The sequence below is a fragment of the Patella vulgata genome, chromosome 3 (genome assembly GCF_932274485.2).
Source record: "Patella vulgata chromosome 3, xgPatVulg1.2, whole genome shotgun sequence".
Lineage (NCBI taxonomy): Eukaryota > Metazoa > Mollusca > Gastropoda > Patellidae > Patella > Patella vulgata.
The window spans coordinates 73,589,766-73,604,751 of NC_065881.2; the positions used below are offsets into that span (position 1 = coordinate 73,589,766).

The window sequence follows — 14,986 nt, forward strand, 5'->3', positions numbered from 1 at the left end:
CTTATCATCCTGATCGGCTATGGACCGCTTTGATTCTACTTAATTATCTCTTGTAGCTGAGAGAATAATGATTTTTTAGCCGAGAGATTATCTTCCGTCAAAATAGTGGTTGATTCCGAGGCAAAAGGGGGATCACGACCGACTGATTTGATCGACAAAATTAGCCATAACGAGATCGTAAGCAGAGAGTGAGATAATATAAGAGATAAGAGTGGCAATGAAGACCTGGTTATCTCGAGTGTCATTGACTAGTTTTGTTTGTATTGAACTCTTCAGAACAAAATATATGATTTGTGTCAGATACCATATCAAAGTCTAACCTACATATTTTTTTTATATTTATATCTTGGGTAGATATTTCTGTTTGACTTGATTAAATGATAGACCTACTATCATTGGTCTACAGTAATAGGCCTTCTATCATGGTACATCTTTTATAAAAAAAAATTAAATCTTATGCCATAATTATTAACGTTATTTACTTCCACATTTGGTTATGCCATAATGTTTTCATTCCTTACACATACACAAATTCCTGTAATTGTAATGGGCTCATGTTGAGAAAGACCTTGTAATCTTCTCAATTCATGTAAGACTTGGAAAATTATTGTGTACCATTTTTAACTAAAAATAATCTATTGTCGGTTATGTACATGTAGGTCCTACTAATGGACCATAAAAAAAATGTCAAACACAGATTTGATATTTTCTTTTGTAATTCAAATTAAATCCATATCCGGTTCAAATTCAAATCCAGTAATATTTTCAAATCCATTTCTTTGGAATTCTATAATTTATCTCAATTTGAAGTGATGGGCCAGGGCTCTAGTTTGTCATATTTGCTTGTCTTGGCTGACTTGTAGGGAAATTGTCTGACTGAAGAACTCTACATGTCATGAAATTAGAATTTCAATGAATTTAACCTGAAACCACAATAATTACAGTTAAATTTGTAGTTTTTATGGGGTCACGGTGGCTAAGTGGATAAGATGCTGGCTCGCTAGCCAGGAGCTCAGGTTTTCGATCCCTGCATAGGCAAAAAAGTTCATCCAGATTTTCCAGTGTTGTCCCACTTGTCAGTGATGCAGGATTGAGAGCCTGACAAGGACAGCTGTCTAGTCGCTCGGATGGGACAAAAAAAAATAAGGTCCCGTGTACACATTGGCGTGCACATAAAAGATCCCTTGACAGTTGGAATTCAGTATAAGAGTAGGCCGTAGTGCCGCTGTCCGGGCAAAATTTCCCTCATAGCACACTGTATGGCGTATGCCGTCTTCATTAGCCCAGTTCGGAGCAGAACAGTAGGCAGTTAAACCCCATTTCATTTTATTTCATGTAGTTTTTATGAGGTAAAACACTCCAAAAAGTTTTTTTTTTTTTTTAAATTTTGGGATAATGCCAAACATTGTTGTATTCTTTGAAAGAAATATCTTGCTAATCTGTGGGAGGTATATTCCCTGAAAATTGTAAAGTAAAGGCCATACAATGGACTCCTTTAAATTTGTTTTCTGTGTATTAAGTGATCTTTTGGTTAATTTTATAGTAGCTATAGTAATTATAGTCATAGTAAATGTCCATACTTTTTATGGTTAACTTCAGTTGTCTGGGGATGTGACATTAACTTGTCTAATAAAGTGACAGGATCACCTGTACTGTATATGAAAACAACATTTATTTCACCTATATATGAAAGTTGTATGTTCTTTTAGAGAAGAGAAATATTGCATAATGTCATAGATCTTAGAATAATTGTAATTTTTAAAGAATTTCTAATATTCTTCTACGTAATAACACAACTTTAATTGTTTATCGTTATTTTACCAAATTTTACATAAATTGGAAATGTTCACTGATTTAAAGATGCATTATGTAAGATTGAGATAAAGAGCTGGCAGTTCTTGATATAATAATTTAAATATAGATAGGGAATATATTGAAAATTTCATTCTAATTACTTTATTCTGAAGGGAATTATGATTGTTTGAAGACGTAGATTGTTTATTATCATAGAAACGGTACTTGACAATTGATTAAGAATTTTATCGTTAAATGTATTAATCTAACAGGTTTTCTTATCTATGTTAATCACGGCCATCTGATGGTCTAGAAAGAGTTAATTATAGGAATGTCTCAATAATAGTTTATGTAACATTTGAAGGGGGGTTTGATGGCCGAATGTTTAGCATAGGGTCCGTCACTGGTGTAGTTTTCGAATCCCCGGTTGTATGTGATAAGGAGTAGGGTCGCCTGTCCAACCTCATCGGTTTTCTCCAGGTCCTCTGGTTTCCCCCCACTGCTAAAGACCCCTATGTGCAAGCGAATTATTGAAATGAAATTGAACCATGTGTTAGTCCCAAAATGACTTAGTTTGTGTCGAGTTGATATTAAACCCCATTTCTAACAAAAATAACAACCTGCGATGGGCAGATTTAGCTCTTAAATGTATATAATGAATCTTTAATAGAATAATTCTGCTCCTGTTAGAAACTGACTAACACTAAATTAGCAGGAAATTTGTGAAATAGCCTTCGTAAATAGTCACAACAATCAGCAATCTGACCTATTCTGGTTTTAAAGAATTAGAGTGCAAAGCATGTATATAAAGTAAATTTATGTTCAAATTCAAATATCTGGTAAGAACAAATCTGAGTTTCAAGAAATATAATACTATATTTTCTACTTGTAGGTGAACATGAAAAACGTCTCCGAATGGCAAAAGTAACTGAAAACAGAATGAAACGAGAAGAAAGGGGAAAAGTGATGATAAAAGAAGAACCATTGGACTATGATATGCAACCAATGGCCGACTCTTCAAATGCCTGTTCATCATCTGTCATGGATTCACAATCCAGTAATGCCCCCAGTCCAGCTGATCTTTTTGAACACATTCCAGAGTCCATGATGCCCACAGATCCAACATCATATCGCCAACTAACTCCAGAAGAACATGAATTACTGGAAGAAATTACAATTGCATATCGTGAAACAGTTGGTAGTTCTTTACCCAAAAATGATCCCAAGCAAGATGAAAGTCATTTTAATACGGTGAGCAGTTGGGTCAACAATTCAGAATTTGCTGTTCGACGTCTGATTAAATTTGTGAAGAAAATGGCTGATTTTTGTAGAATAAATCAAGAAGATCAGATTGCTTCGCTGAAATCATCTGTTGTAAATACTTTGTTGCTTCGATCTGTGGCATTCTATATTGTTGAAAGAGACTCATGGATGACGCCAAATGGTGAGATATCAACAAAAGTACTCAAAACCACAACTCGACACGGCGACCTATATGACAGCCACATAAAATACTGCCGTAGTTTGAAATCGATTGTCAATAACAATACAAAACTATTTGCCTTGATACAAACTCTAATAATCTTCAACCCAGATGCCCAAAATATACGGGCACGAGACGAGATGTCCAATGTACAAGATAAATACCTTATATTGCTTAAACATTATCTGGAGCATGAATACTCGTTTGAATTTGCAAAGAATTACTTTGTAGCCATATTAGCAAAAATATACGAAATTAAGAAAATCAGCGATAACCATGCCAAAGTACTTCTACAAGTTGATCCTGCAGAAATTGAACCAATAATGTTGGAGATACTTAATCTAAAGTGAACTCGGCTAATCGTGATAACTGTTACAAAAAAACCACAACATCCTTTATGAACCAATCAGGATAATTGATATGTAAATTAACAAGAACTTGAACCAATAGATTCACAGGGTTATATTTTATCCATTATTTTTGTTAACTTTAATCATCAGGGAGTACTTATTGTGACAATACTAAATGTGACTAGAAATGGCCGCTAAAAACATTGAAACCACAATCATAAACTATGATAAATACAAAAGTCTATATATTGTATATAGGGACAGATAACTATCATATATTATACATAGATACTTAGAATACATAAGGAAATGCCTTATACATATCACATGTTAGTTGTGTATGGACCATGTGCTATAAAATTCTTAATGCACTATATGTACGGTTTTCGGATATATATATAAAAAGGGTCGGGAATTGGATTTTAGAAGAGATTTTATTGGTGTGTCTTATTGACTATATTTGGTGCAAAGATGTTATCAAGTGCTTGAATTGTTAATGAAATCATCATGTGCTGCAATAATTTGTGGTGTCCTTGAACTTTCATCTACATCCCTGTTAGTGCTTTGTTAAGTTTAAATTTTTTTGTTATATATACATGTATGTGAATATAAAGAAAACTGATATCGGCATATAAATTATAAATATGTTGATTATGAATAGATGTTTTTAAAAAAAAAAAAAAGAAAACTGATATCGGCACATAAATTATAAATATGTTGATTATAAATAGATGTTTTAAAAAAAAATAAAAATAAAAAAAAATCAGTACAAAAACCCTGTTTTTAAGCCGTGGGATTTAATTATAGATTGTTAACAAAAGTTAAGTGTCGAATTGGTAATGTTTGGATTACTGAAATTTAAGCATCATATTGTTAAGTGATATGTCCAGATGACTGATAGTTAGGCATTGAATTGTTAAAGGTACATGTTCAGGTTGCAGTGTCTTGATCCTTAAGAAATTTACATATTTGGATTACTGAAATTTAAGTGTCTGGATTGTTAAAAGAAATACATACGCATTTCCAAAAGTTAAATGTTCGTACTGTGAACGATACATGCCAGGATTACTAAAAATTAAACGTTCGGATTGTTCACGGTTAAATGTAAAAATAGCCACATGTTACACAGCCCAGTTTCTAAGTTAAATGTCTAGATTGTTGCATTTCAATGTATCCGGAGATCTAGATTGTATAATTGTGTATCCGGAGGTGAAAGCATATAATTAAACTGTGTCAATGAAAATAGGTCTCTTCCTGGTAACAATTTATTTTATTCCGGTTTAGAGTAACACTGTAAATGTTTTATCAGTGTCATTATTTGTGTTACAGTGTATGAATGTTTAGAAACATCAAGATTTGTTGATACCCGTGCCATATTGGAGTTATTTTTTTTTTTAAAAAACAAAAAAAAATGATAGACATGTACATTTACTCTTCAATTTGTTTAACCACTATCAACAAAAAAACTGTGAAAAGCTATGGACAAAAGGTGAAAAAAACCTGAAATAATAAAACTTAACCCGGTGATCGATGCTGCTTACTTAATATTATTGGATTATTGTTGTGGCCTGATCCATGTGTACCCACAGAGACTTAATTTGTTTTTCAGCCTGAATGCCTTGTTTTATTAAACAAGTTCGTTTGTTATATAATGATTTAATACCCAGTGATCATGTTAATAAATTGAGTTTTTTTAAATAATCAAATATTGACGTCTTGTAGCAAAATTATAAATTTGCTGTACAGGATTTTTGTTTTAAGATTTTTAGTGGTAGCTAAAGGAAGCGTTTATAGTTTAATGTTAATTATTTCACGACACAATGTTTCCTTGTTTTGTTGAAGGTAAAATGGCTAAAAATGTTAATATATGTGCCAATCAGTAATATTAGACTATTAATAAACCAGTAATTAAATTATTATCATATGTCCACATTTTAAGGGTGTGTTATATTGTTGTTACCCTGTCTGTCCATTCATCCACTTGCCTGCTGTTTACATATCTTGTTACCCCTACTAAAAGGTTACAACAATCCATATATCTTTTTGAAATTGATATGGGTTGTTTGTCATATAGTAATGAAAAATTTTCCATGATTTTGTATGTTAACTACCAGAGTTATTCCCGTTTGTTGCAAATCTTATGAGCACCTTAGGGGCTTCATTATCTGATCTTTTTAAAAAATTTATGAGTAGTTCAGCTTATGTCTGGGCTACTTGGCTGTTGGTGGGCATATTTTTTATTACCTGGCAACTTAGGTAATAAGAAGTTATCTGCTTAGTTTCTGACCAAACAAAAATCACAATTGAATTAATATAACATCAAAAGGGAGTGCCAAAAGAGACAGGACCAATTACCCTAAAAGTTGATGTATATTTTAATTGTTTTTATATAATATTAGAAATAATCTTAGATTCACATAATTAACAAAATTTAAAGTACCCACATAAAGTATTTTACAGAATCTTTTGTTGATTTACATGTGTTTGAAAATATCTTCCAGAATCACAGAGTTTTTAAAGTTTTAAAATAACCATACTTAAGTAGTTTATTATACCGGACAAAAACACTGTATTTCTTTAGGAGAATTTCAATCTCAGAAATTAGTAACAAAATGATGCATGAAGCCTTCACTTCAGGCCTTCACCCATAATACATCTGATAGTGCCAATACAGATATTTTCAGTTCACTGATAAAATGAAGAAAGTTAAATTTAACAACAGAAAATTTATAAGATTTCAGTAGCTAGATTACAACCGTTTGCTTTTACTTTAATTTTTTGTGGCCTGGATTTTTGGTTAGCCCATAGGTGCTTGCCTTATTTGCCTCATGGTTAATCCGGCACTGCATATGATAGAGGTTATCTATTTTGTCTCTATTTTAAAGAACCATTACTATGTAATGTTGTATTTCTACCCTTTATACTCTGCACCTGTGGTTAAATTAAACATACATTATGCAAGAGCTAAATCTGACTATTGCAGGTCTTTTTTTAGGCCTGAAATGTTATCTAAATTATTAATTAGACATTAATTAACTTGTCCAGACCATAATCAACTTGAGATGTCATCGCTAGCCTGCTATATTTACTGGATTTGTATCCGATTTGCTTCTCAACTTTCATTCATCATTAAATCATGAAATGGATAATCGAGACTATGTTTCTTATCGTACCGACTTTAGTAATGATGATCGAGTCTAGGCCGAAAATTTGATCGCTAAATTCTTGGTTCAGAGTGGATAAATTTGTCTGAAATTTTCAGCAAATAACCTTTACATTATCTAGTTTTGTAACTATTATAGTGAGAACTGCCAGCTCTTTATCTAATCTCCCATAATGTATCATTAAATTAGTGATATAATACCCCTTTCTAAGGAATAGAAAATTAAATTATTTGAAATACATGTGCAGATGTGGTTAAATATAATTAGTGATATAATACACCTAATTCACCTTCCTAAAGGATGGAAACTTAAGTTATTTCAAATACATGTAACTTTGAATTATTTGAATCTGTGTTTGTGGTCCATTAATTAAGATATGAGATCAAATTTTAATTAATTTTATAGTTTACAAACGCCAGTAACGTGTCTGTCTTCCTCACGCCATATAATGTTGCCATAATAGAGACTTTTGGCAAGCGGATTTTTCCCATCCGTATCCCGTATCCGTATCGTATACGTGATACGTTGCGTCAATGTAGTTTTAGAGTTTTGGCAGATTTTAGCAATTTTTGGTTTCACTAATGTATCATTTCAGAAAGTTTAGCCCATAGATCAACCAGTATGCAGACAGGCGGGAAAAATATGAAAATTCCGAGAAAAACCCATCAAAAATAATGATTAAATTGCAGTCGTTATCACTGTTAAAATCACATCAAATATACACCTTCGTGTTCCAGGATACACATAGATTCATAAAAACGCTATGATGCAACATTTCAGCGTCTAAAAGTAGCAAAAAAGACGGTAAAAAGACGACAGTGTTATACGGACCATTTCCGTATGAAAGCCGTTCCATACGTGCTGCCGTATCCGTGTGCCGTATCACGTATGAGAAATACACAGACATTGATGACGTCACACGCAAAATCCATACGGATACGCGATACGGACCAGGAAATTATGCTTGCCAAAAGTCTCTATTAGCCACACAACGACTGCTTGTGGCATCATAGCAATACGACTTCCAGTGACTGGTATTCACGCCTTCTTGTCAGGTGTCCATCTTGGTTTTATCGTTGTGTCTTCCACAGAACTGTAGAAGTTGTAATTCTTTAAAATCCACACTTTATACCCCAGCTTTGCATCATAAAATCGTAATTTTCAACATTCCCATTCTGTCAAAATTCATTTTTTTGTGTTTGGGAGAATTGATCTTTGGTGCGTTTATTTTAATCGTGAAAACATCCTTCTCACAAGTTACAGTCGGATCGGATGTTGTTACATTAAGAATAATGTCCAGCCAACAATCATGCCAAAAATCACATTTCAGCTGCAGGATATCTCGCCAACACTTAAGTCAAATCAATGGTGTATTTTCATTGTGTCTCGGTAAAGTTAAGTCTGAGAAAGTTTAATGATTTTGTGACTGAACCACTGTTTTCCTAGAGCATCTTTGATCTTACCATGGATACCGCCCTTGCCAACCAAGTTGATCATGACTTCAGATGTTCAGTATTTGTTTGATAGTTTTTAGAATTGAGATGAGTATGCTTCAAATTAGGCCTTAGCTAGATATATCCACAAGCAATTTAAAGGACAGCTTTATAAACTTGAAGACATGTTCAATATTTTTTCATGTTCTATCTGTAAATGTGAGCTAACCTGTTGCTAAATTGAATTGAGAAAGTACACGTGGGATTACACAACGGCCAACTCTATTTACTTTACATGACCCAGTGAACGCATTACTTGACTGAAGAGACAACGCATGTCTGACAGTTACTGGATTTTGAGTTGAAATTTGATTTAACGTCATACCTTTCTGCACCAACTGGGTATGTAAATATGGTTATTGGATTTTGAAATGAAATGAAGTGGGGTTTAACATCCTATTTTTCTGCACCAACTAGGCTAATGAAGAGAGTTATTGGATTTTGAATCAGGATGTTTGCAATGACACGTCTTGATATCAATATTTCTACTTGAATACCTAGTTAATCTATTTTTTTAGTTGTTCTCCACTATTCCACTTATTTTCAATCAATGAACGTATGGATGTTTTAAAAATATATTCTTTCAAGGATATTAAACCCGTAAATTTTTCAAATCTAAATTAGAAAATAAATCTATATGGTGTATGTGTTTTGTCCACACAATTGTTTTCAAATAATTTCATTTCTTCGTAAAACCATCCCTACTAATCAAAACTTGAATTTATGACAATAAACAAAACCCAAATTGTTCACAAAGTTATATATTCTAAAACTATTCTTGGATTGGTTTTTATAAACATCAACAACAATGTATGTACTTGCAGTTTTAAATAACAAGTACAGCTTTAAAAATTGACCATATATGGAGAAATACAAACATGATATGTATAAAAGGAGTTTACTTTGTCGCTGATTTTATGATAAAAATCTATTTTCTACCTATTAAGATATATGTGACATTTAGCAATCTGAACCCATTTTTAAAAAAAAAAACACGAACTATTCTGTGGAACGATATCTACAATTAAAAGTTTATTAATAGTCTTCCATGGCAGCGTTTGTTTACAAAAATTAATGTGTTTTTCCTCTGGTGAAATTTATTGGTTTTATTAACAATTTCATTAGTTTAAATGTGTTATAATATATTGCTGTGATCACTGTCTGTCTGTCCGTATATCATGCATAATTTCTTCTGAACACTCTATAGACTACATTTTTTACCCGATATATTTTGCACACATTAATATGACGATACAACCTATTGAATTTCAGCTATTTCTGATTTTAACTTCTGGAGTTAGAGAATCTTCTAAATACTCTATCCACAAAAATTTATATGTCCGAAATTTATATGCATTGTTCAGATTATGATGGAAAGAAGCCTACCAAAGTTTTGTTAATTATTTCAGACTTCATTGCCTTTGCTCATTTTATTAATGTTCTAGCAACAAAAATTAGTTTAATGAAATGAATAAACTTATCATATTTCAATGATTCTGTTAATTATGGACCTAGTGAAGGCAGAAGTGATCAATTGATTTGATTTAAATGTATGTTCTTTCTGTCAATTTCTGCTATGGATAACAATTACATAAAGTTTTCATTATATCTTCTAAAGTTATTACCTTAGCTTGATTATGATGATACCTAAAACTTCACAATGAAACATCCTTTAAGCGCTGCTCGATTGTCTGAGCTACTGTGGGCATGTTTTGTTGCATGGCAACGCTTTTTAGTATGCATGTATGGATTTATCAGTGTTGCACTAGAAAAAAAATCAATCTGTCTGATAGTGTCTATCGGTAAATTGATTGAAATTACCAAGAATGTATGATACATAATAGTTGAATTTTCACTGCCATTATAGAAATAAATGTTTAATTGGGATAAACTGTGGTAGTGTTTATCAGAATGGATAATACATCAATTATTCAATAATAATAGAATTTACACAGGTTTTCCATTTTAAAATTGCATGCACTAGAGTTCAGATAAGGTTGTGAGTTGCTAAAATTGGAACATTAAAAGAGTAGGCCATTGAAATATTTGCAAAACGCAAACAGATAAAGTCTTAATGTCTTTAAATTAAAAAATTACTTTTGGATTCACTTTATCATCTCTAATTTTAAAATAGCAGTAGGTGAAGATAGATTCTTGTGTACTTTGTTTAATTGTGCACCCAACGCTTTATTCACTACATATGCACCCAGAACCTTGATCATTACATATGGATGGAGACAATATTGTCAGTTTATTATCGAACGTTTGTATTTTCGTTAAGATTCTATTGATAAAACACAGCCGTGAAAAACAATTTGGAAAAGGGTGGTGTTGCTGACGATATCATCATCCGAGTTAACATACTCCTTGTCACTGCCAGTCACGCCATGTGAAATCTTGCTATCAACGTTGGTCTGTCAGATGTGGTCCATATTACACTGACGCTTGTAACATGAAAAATCCTTTTCAAATATACCATTAATCTGGGGCTAATTTATTAGGTTCATGATCATATAAGCTAAAGATTCAAATTCAGGGGCAAGGGCAAATAACTCGTCTGAAACCGCTTCTCAATCAGTCAAGAATTTACTGTGGTCCGTGAAACGGCAATACGGTAGTATTATTTCTGGTCAGCGCTAATAATGTTTTGTATAGAAACAGTTAACTTGCCTGGTCTATGTTTCTTCCGGAAGCTCGTGTCTGAGCTAGAATTGTATGTCAGAATAAACAAAAACTGACTACATATTTAAACAGGCATTTTGTAAGAGCTAAATCTGCCTATTGCAGGTTTTTCTTTGGGCCTTAGATGTTATATAAATTATTAATTAGACATTTATAAACAAGACCATAATCAAATCTCGATGACATGGGATTTCTTCTTTGGTATTTCTTAACGCCACTTTCACTGATTGGGGAATAATAATGACTTTATTTAAGAAGGGTTGAAGATTAGGCTATAATAGGCTTTCTAACATCCTGCCCTTCATAGAAAAAATAATACAAAAGATATAGACTGACAAAATAAAATGGCTTGACACAGGATTGTTGCCAAATAGAATTATATTTCTTACCTACGGTGGTTCTTTAATATTACATTTGATGTTTGTTCATCTGATTTTTTACATCTGATAAATAGAAACAGAACTTACCTCCTGCATGTTTATCGATTCCATATGCTATGTCAAGACTCCTGTAGTTTATATTACATAACCAAATCTGTAAAAACTCCATCTATTTAAATCGATTTTAAGTGCTGTTGGGTCACTAAGAGCTGGATCCATGGGCGGGAGGAGAGATGTTCATCCTCCTGTTTTGTCTGTAACTACTGGGTTATCAAGAGGTAGAAGCATGGGTAGATGCTGGGATGTTCATCCTCCCGTTTTGTCTGTTACTTTTACCGTGTTATCAAGAGGTAGATCAATGAGCGGGTGCTGGGATGCACATCCTCCTGTTTTGTCTGTAACTACTGGGTTACCAAGAGGTAGAAGCATGGGTAGATGCTGGGATGTTCATCCTCCCGTTTTTGTCTGTTACTTAGAGCAGTGGGCGGGTGCTGGAATCCTCATCCTCCCGTTTTGTTTTTAATTTTTACTGGTGACATTTTCCAACATGCCCTATTGCTTGTTGATTACACTGTTATTCGAAATTTGAATACTTTCAAAACCAACATCTTAAATTTACATAAACTCGACTCCCCGATCAAACTAATGGACTCCGCTCCTTTACAAGATACCGGTTGATTATTTGAAATAAGAGTTTGGGAGCTCGTGCGTCAACCAGAGTGGCATTTCATTGGTCTGAATCAAATTTTGTATCATATGTTTTCAGGGGTGGGGGTTGGTGAATAATTATTAAATACAACCTTGATCTATATTGTTTTTTAAGAATTTTGTATATTTGTTCAGATATGCGACAATTTTTTTTATAATTAACTATTACTAATAAAATAGTGATGGGCGGTGCTCCTATAATTGAGAGACACGCTTCCAAATGTCAGCAATTTATATGCGTCGAAAGAGAAGCGTGTCAGTTGTAGTCTGCGTGATGGAGACTAATATTTACAATCAGTATAAAGCATTGTTTGCAAATAATTACTCATCGGATCATTGTAAATTGATCCGTTGCGTAGACATTTGCTGCTGAGCTACCTATATAGATGAAAAGTTATATGTCTCATATTTTCAATGGACAGATTTATCTTGAGCTCTACAGACATACATAGCTAATGTTAGTTAAACCTAACCATATTTTATAAGTCATTCATTATGTCCAATGGTAGAATACTGCACTTTAATTTAAGCTCGTGTAATCTGAATACAGCTGACTGGCATTAATACCATTATAAACTCTATTTAGATGTCAGTGGTTATCTTTTCAGGAAGAAACGGAATAGATTTATCTAAGTAATATTAGATGAATGTTAAAGTAATTAAATGGCGTATAGCTCTATTCTTTATAATCTTAAAATAGACGAAATGGGTCTGAAAGCACATGTAATATGAATGTATATAAAGTGATTTATGTTCCATTTAAAAAAAAAACAATTGTAATTTCTAATCATTTATGTTTGGTGAAATACTTGAACAGTCTAAATTGAACAGAAGTTGTTTTCGCCTGCACAGTCCATTCTACACGGTTTTTGTCCCCCGCCTTTCGAACAAAGCAGGGAGCGAGAAGCATTTTGATTGGTCAAGACTTTGGAACATAAAAACTCTGCTTTTAATTGAGGTAGAATGTTTAAACCTGATGTAGATGTTCATTAGGTGAATGTCTTGACTGATTTCAATGATTAACATTTCAAGCTAAAGCTAAGCAGAGCTAATCAATTTCATTGGTCGATGCTTTGGGACAAGATAATCTTGATTCTATCTGATAGAGAGTGATGAACTTTAGTGTGTAGTTTGATTGCTCGAAACTTTTGAAAAAAATAAATGTTCGATTAATTAATATGTGTCATCTATTTATTTTGGGATTTCGGCGGGGGACATCAGCCTCACTGTTGGTTTGTTTTATTATTATTTTGTAGTTTTTTAATCAGCCATTACTAATTACTTCCGCATTGTCTTTTGGGTTGGAGTATACGGTGTATAAAAGTGATTATAAAATGTTCTTTGTATCATCAAGATTGGAAATAAGGATCCTATGTTTTTACGGCAAGATAACATTGATAGTCACAAATAATAGTATAGATATATCATCATATCTGACATTACATATTCATTATATCCAGCTGTTTTAATTTGGATTTTACTACATGTATGTTGCATTGTTAGTTGTCACGCACATATTGTATAAACCAAAAAGCTTTAACGACCTATATTTTCTCATCGACTGGGTTAATGAAGACGAACGTACGCCATACAGTGTGCTATGATGGGAATTTTGCCCAAAAAGCTTGAAACTGTGATTGAACCACGGACCCAGCTCCCTAGTCATCGTTCCATTAATATGTCGAATTTCGAGGGCGTATATTATTTCCTGAAAAACAAGATTCGAGTAAACCAGAATGTTAAAATTCTGCTGCAGTCTTTCATACCGTTTAAATAGATATAATGTATTGTTAAGAACTGTAAACGATTCGTGATTTTAGCTCTCTGACTTACAATATGATTTAAACCCGGTTATGGAAAATGAACAAGAATAATTGTTCTTATATCGATTTATCCCGGTAATTTTTAATACCGTATGATTCCGGTTATCAAAACCTCATTATTATTATAAATGCCTTTGGTGCATATGAATATACTGCTCTCTTGTGATTTTAATTGTTTATCTTATTATTAACATCTGTACATAGTTGTTCACAGATTTAAGGGATATTTTCTCTTGATGTTGGGAAAATGTTGAATTATCTTATGTAATAATAATGGTTATTGCCTGTTACTGTACTGATAAATAGTTTATGAGTATATATAGATATCATATCACCCACCCAGAGAGTAACGGAATATATTTAATTAACTGATGTTACTTGTATAATGTTTATATTTATTTTAAATACCGTTTAAATTGTTGATGTGTCTGGAATTTAAATGCTATGAACCTTCGGAAGAAATTAACACATTTTGGTTTTTGTCCTTATATTAATGTCCTTTGTTTTTCTCCTTATAGTAATGTCCTTTGTTTTGTTTTTAGCAAATGAAACAATTTTTTTTTGCGATGTATTGTTTCTGATGATGAGAAATAATGGGGAAAACAATGTGTATAATTCAAATGTTTGTTGGTTTACTGTTTGTGATTTACAAAAACATATGATGTAGAAATAAAATTCTTTATGATATTTTCCCTTTCCTATTTATTGTCTCACCTTGGGTGGTCAAATCATTCCTTGATTAATTCTGGAGGTTGAATTTATCCTGGGACTTTGTTGTGACGTATGGGGTTAACTTTCGGGTAAATACCAATCTGAACAAAGAATTGTGTTAAAACAAGATTATATAGATATGAAGGCTGTTGATCAGAATCATTTGGGGATGTTCGGGGCACCCTACCATATTTCGTTGAAATTATTCAAGAGTCTTCGAAGAAGAAGAAATTAAGTATGTCCGTAATTTTCCTTCCTCAGTGTACTCTTTTTGAAAATTCTCCATCCAAGCTGAAAACGTTAACTGGTGGATGACTGAACCGGTCTGTGATATAAACAATTTGGAACCATGGCTTGAAGGGCTAATAAAAAATGTAATCCATCGAACAGACCATGGC

At 32.8% G+C, this 14,986-nt stretch overlaps 1 protein-coding gene across 3 annotated transcripts in view; it reads left to right on the forward strand.

Moving 5' to 3' along the window:
• Nucleotides 1-14,564, forward strand: part of LOC126816390 (nuclear hormone receptor HR96) — a 60,649-nt gene extending 46,085 nt beyond the window's left edge. For all 3 annotated transcript variants that reach the window (XM_050542864.1, XM_050542866.2, XM_050542867.2), the window contains exon 4: nt 2,687-14,564. In XM_050542864.1, coding sequence (XP_050398821.1) covers nt 2,687-3,627 — 941 coding nt within the window. In that variant the 3' untranslated portion in view covers nt 3,628-14,564. The remainder of the gene's footprint in view (nt 1-2,686) is intronic.
• The last annotated feature ends 422 nt before the right edge of the window (nt 14,565-14,986 follow it).